Source organism: Gracilinanus agilis, chromosome 2 (assembly GCF_016433145.1).
Source record: "Gracilinanus agilis isolate LMUSP501 chromosome 2, AgileGrace, whole genome shotgun sequence".
In the NCBI taxonomy this organism is placed as follows: Eukaryota; Metazoa; Chordata; class Mammalia; order Didelphimorphia; family Didelphidae; genus Gracilinanus; species Gracilinanus agilis.
The window spans coordinates 278130746-278136167 of NC_058131.1; the positions used below are offsets into that span (position 1 = coordinate 278130746).

The 5422-nt window shown below is 39.4% G+C and overlaps 1 protein-coding gene across 1 annotated transcript; it reads left to right on the forward strand.

The window, feature by feature from the left end:
* The first annotated feature begins 342 nt into the window (after positions 1-342).
* ABO (ABO, alpha 1-3-N-acetylgalactosaminyltransferase and alpha 1-3-galactosyltransferase) lies at positions 343-5207 on the forward strand. Its single transcript, XM_044661302.1, has 2 exons — positions 343-609; positions 4457-5207. The coding sequence occupies exons 1-2, from the start codon at positions 464-466 to the stop codon at positions 5145-5147; spliced, it is 837 nt and encodes a 278-aa protein (XP_044517237.1). The 5' UTR covers positions 343-463; the 3' UTR covers positions 5148-5207.
* The last annotated feature ends 215 nt before the right edge of the window (positions 5208-5422 follow it).

Here is a 5422-nt window from a genome sequence, read left to right on the forward strand (position 1 = left end):
ATCTTGGAGTAAATACTGTGTATTGGCTCCAAGGCAGAAGAGTGTTAAGGGCTAAGCAATTGCCCATGGTCACACATCTGGGAAGTGTCTGAGGCCAGATTTCAACCTAGGACCTCCCATTTCTGGGCCTGGCTCTGAATCCACTGAGCCACCCAGCTGCCCCCTCAGATATTTTCCAGCTGTGTGAACTCTGGACAAGTCACTTAACCCCAATTGCCTAGCCCTAGCCATATTTCTGCCTCAAAACCAATACTTAGGATCAATTTTAAGATAGAAGGTAAAGGTTTAAAAAAATTAGATTAAACTTAATTTCTCTGAGCTTTGGTGTCCTCCCTTGTAAAAATGATGGGATTGAATTAAATGACTTCTAAGCTTCCAAAAAAAAAAAAAAAAAAAAAGGGAGGGGGCTGAGTGAGCCAAGGGATCTCTAAAATTCTCAGCCCCACTATATTCTTATAATTCCATGTTCCATAGGCGCACCGATGTCCCACTCCTGACTCCTTGGCTTGCTCCCATTGTTTGGGATGGAACTTTCAATGAGGACATCTTGAATGAACAGTTCCAAGGCAGGAATATCACTTTTGGAATAACAATATTTGCCATCAAAAAGTAAGTCCTGGAGGGGGCAGCTGGGTAGCTCAGTGGATTGAGAGCCAGGCCTAGAGATGGGAGGTCCTAGGTTCAAATCTGGCCTCAGACACTTCCCAGCTATGTGACCCTGGGCAAGTCACTTGACCCCCATTGCCTACCCTTACCACTCTTCTGCCTTGGAGACAATACACAGTATTGACTCTAAGATGGAAGGTAAGGGTTAAAAAAAAAAGAAAAAGTAAGTCCTGGAGGCCTAAAGTCCCCATGTAATTGAGAGAGTAGAAGGATGTAACTGCATAGAAAAGAAAGACGTAGATCTTTGTTCTTAGGGACCCAACCATATTAATTATGTTTGCTTGTATTTTTTAATCTGGAAGAAGGTTTAAAAGAGCATAAATGTTTTGTGGTTGCAGATATGACAAGTAAAAATTCCAAGAGACTGGGTTCTAGGTAATAAAATCAATTTATTGATTAGAATATCAATAACCAATTAATTAATTGGTCCATGATCTCTCTCAGTGATCAAAGACAAGTTTATCCAGCATCTTGAGCCATTAAACATAATTTTGTAAGTTGATTATAAAGGCCTTTCCTGTATAACCTAATATATCTCTAATTGGTGGATACTTAATGAGGACATGGGTTAATATTTTTCAGTCCCTTCCTGATCCTCTCATGAAGATGAGCAAAGTCATGTCATGATCACAGGATTCCAATATCTCTGATGATTAATCAAATTAGGAAATCAAGTTGGGCCTGGGCAAAATTGACTTTCCTCCATTCATCCCAATGGGCAAATCAAAGACAGGATCATGCTGTCTCTCACACATATTTGGCCAAAATTTTTTTTTGTTTAATAGACAGGATGGAGCTTGTATTCTTAATCTTAATCACTCCAATTTTAGAAGCTGTTCTGGGGCAGGGAATGTGAGGGCATCTCTGATTGTCAGGGCAAAGGAATGAAGAAGAAGGCTTGAAAAATACAATGTAATGGAGTCCCATTAGGAACCAAATGATACAGTCAGAGTATTATTTAGAAATAAAAATGATACAGTATTAGGAATAAATTTTTTCACTAGTTAGGCTGTTCTTCGGTGTAGGTGGAATAATCACTCTTATGGGGAAAACCAGGGGAGTTAACTTAAATATTATATCTGGGTTCAGAAGGGTGAGTAGGAGACAGGAATGGACAATAGGTGGGACCAAACAAGTTAGGGAAACTGAGTTTAGCTGTTAAGGGAAATGACTGTTGACAGGAGTGTCAGTTAGGCCCTAACTGTCACCCTGCCCCACCTTGACAAGGGGTTTGTGAAAACCAGCAAGCAAATGACAAGAGGGCATATAAACAAATTTAATTAAGGGAACCACTGGTCTAAAGGATGGGAAGAGGGGTTTCTATACTTCCAGACTATGGGCAAACCACAGGGTCGGGGGAAGGACTTATCTACACTGAACTAAATCTAAAGCAGTACAGGGCACAATGGAGATCAGGAAGGAAAGTGGGATAGCCTCACTGCAGAGTCCTGTCACAATCAAGCGATGGTACAGCTTTCCCAGGTCTTCAGCCAGTATACCTTCAATTGGTAAGTCAGGGAGCTAAGCCAACCTGAGCTGACCAGCAACTCAGGTTAGATTTCGTAGTCTCTACCTTAACCTCCCACAGGCAAAATCCTCCTTCTGGATATCAGGAAATCAGGGTACAAACTCCACTTCCTCTGAGGTCTCCCAGGATCAGTTACAATTTGTCCCAACCACCATGGAGTCCATCCCAGAGAGAGAAGCCATACTTCCTGCTTCCCCATTCCATTTAGAATTCTCCAGCCCTGCCTGCTAGGTCTCCTAAATAATAATTTAGTAATCTTCCTCACAACATCACCTGCATGATAAGTTTGGTAATCCTGCATTACAGTTTGAAATGTCCCTGCACCAAGCTTCTGAAATAGTTTGTTGCTGAGGCTAAATAGAGGCTTCACAGAAGAATCTGCTGGTCCAATATTGCAAAGCAATAGTCTCTCTTTTTTTTTTTAAACCCTTACCTTCCATCTTGGAGTCAATACTCTGTATTGGCTCCAAGGCAGAAGAGTGGCAAGGGTAGGCAATGGGGGTCAAGTGACTTGCCCAGGGTCACACAGCTGGGAAGTGTCTGAGGCCAGATTTGAACCTAGGACCTCCCATCTCTAGGCCTGACTCTCAATCCACTGAGCTACCCAGCTGCCCCCAGCAATAATCTCTTAATTGGGTTCTGTGACCTCCAAATAAAAGATCTTGGGCAGCACCTCACCTTGAGTGGCAACTGACACTTTCAGAACTGTACAGAGAAGAACAGATAAAGAATAGAATTCAATGATGAAAGTTGTTAGGGAGTCTCAGGTACAATATTCTTTAGGACCTAAAAGGAAAATTGATTGTCCTGGAGTCAAAGACAAAACTTTCAATATGATCATGATAGAAGGATATAGGTTTTTAAGTCACTGAAGATAAATAAACAAATTCCAGATTGGGCATAAAAAAATCATTGTTAGGATAATGAAAACTATCTCAACTGGATAGCCAGTTGAGCGAATGATAGGATGAAGTAAAACAGTAAAAGAGCTTTTTTCCAGAACTCAGTCTACATTGGGACTGGTAATAAGTATTCATATTTAATTTCTGATTTGATAATCCACTGTAAATTCAGGGAAATTTCAACCAATTTTGTATGTATTATAATTTATGATTCTATATTCAGAAGATCGTGCCTAATTTGTTGTGAAGTCATGTATTTAGCCTCTTTATTTTGTTTTTGTTTTTTAAAAACTCTTGTCTTCCATCTTAGAACCAATATTGTATATTGGTACCAAGGCAAAACAGTGATAAAGGCTAGACAATGAAAGTTAAGTTGATTTGTCTAGGTTTGCAGTTAAGAAGTGTCTAGGCCTGACTCTCAATCCACTGAACAACTTACCTACCCTCCCATCTTTATGTTTAATGCAATAAATGTCAGGAATTAAATAGATTCCTTTCTTATTTATTTCCTATTATCTTTGCTCTTTACTCTTGTAGTTCAGATTAGAATGAAAAGAGTAGATTAAATAAGTCCTCAGATACCAGATTTTTAATTTTTTTAATTAAAAATGTTTATTTAACTAATTAATTTAGAACATTTTTCCTTGGTTATAGGATTCATGTTCTATCCCTCCTCTCCTCCCACCCCCTCCCATAGCCAATGCACAATTCCACTGGGTTTTACATATGTCACTGATCAAGACTTATTTCCATATCATTGATATTTGTGGTAGAGTGCTCATTTTGAGTCCATATCCCTAATTATATCCCCATCCTCCTATGTGATCAAGCAGTTGTTTTTCTTCTGTGTTTCTACTCACACAGTTCTTCCTCTGAATGTGGCTAGTTTTCTTTCTCATAAGTCCCTCAGAATTGTTCTGGATCATTGCATTGCTGCTAGTAGAGAAATCCGTTATGTTCAATTTTACCACAGTGTATCATTCCCCTTTTGAAAAGTTCTAAGGTGCCTGAAAGTTTTTTCAACATCAAATCTATATTTGCCCCTTTGTAACTTCCATGCATTGCTCCTGATTCTTTCTTCTGGAGCCAAACTAACAGCTCTAAGCCCTCTTTCTCATTGCAAGTTGAATACTCTATCCTCAATGCTATATCCTATTAATTTTATTCTCTAATCCTATATTTAATTGGATGATAATTCTTTGATATGTGGGCAAAAACAACAGATTGTAAGCTCCATGAAGGCAGATCCTGTGTGTTTTCCATAGTGTCCACCACACCATTAGCTACTTTAAAAGTATTTTCTGACATTCCTTTGAGAATAATGCTTTTCTGTTATTTGGTGGGGGATTATTGCCCTTAGGTATGTGGTCTTCCTGAAGCTGTTTCTTGAAACTGCAGAGAAGCATTTCATGGTGGGATACAAAGTGAATTACTATGTGTTCACTGACCGGCCAAATGATGTTCCAAAAATACCCCTCCAAGAAGGAAGGAAAGTCATCACATTGGTGGTCCAAAACTATTCCCGGTGGCAAGATATCTCTATGCACCGGATGGAAATGATTAGCAATTATTGTCTTCAGCGCTTCTTCAAGGAGGTAGATTACCTCACATGCGTGGATATAGACGTGAAGTTTACTGATCATGTTGGAGTAGAGATCCTTTCTGATTTGACTGCCGCTCTTCATCCTGGCTTTTACGGAGTTTCTCGGGAAACCTTCACCTATGAACACCGCCCTCAATCCCAAGCCTACATTCCCAGAGGCAAGGGTGATTATTACTATATGGGGGGCTTTTTTGGGGGCAAAGTACAACAGGTTTATGAAATGACCAAGGCTTGTCATGAAGCTATGTTGATTGACAAAAGTAATAGGATTGAGGCAGTGTGGCATGATGAGAGCCATTTAAACAAATACCTATTTCTTCACAAACCTACCAAAGTCCTTTCCCCAGAATATCTCTGGGATAAAAATCTCCTAGGGTGGCCATCCTTCCTCAGGAAAATAAGGCTTGAGGCTGTGCCAAAGAACCATGCTGCGATTCGGAACAAATGAAAGCCCTTTTCTTACAAAGTTATTGTTGAGGGATGCTTTTATTTTATTTTTTTAATTGAAAATTTTTATTTAATAAATTGATTTAGAATATTTTCCCATGGTTCCATGATTCATGTTCTTCCCCCCACCCCAGGAGCCAATGAGTAATTCCACTGGGTTTTACATGTGTCATTGATCAAGACCTATTTCTATATTATTAATATTTGCACTAGGGTGATTGCTTAGAGTCTACATTCTGAGGGATTATTTTAAAGGCAATAAAACCAAACAATTCC

Bases quoted from the DNA above. Each gene is read 5' to 3' on its own strand.
- ABO (XM_044661302.1), top strand. From the start codon at position 464: ATGTTCCATAGGCGCACCGATGTCCCACTCCTGACTCCTTGGCTTGCT. The intron at 610-4,456 runs GTAAGTCCTGGA...TATTGCCCTTAG, and splicing joins ACAATATTTGCCATCAAAAA to GTATGTGGTCTTCCTGAAGC.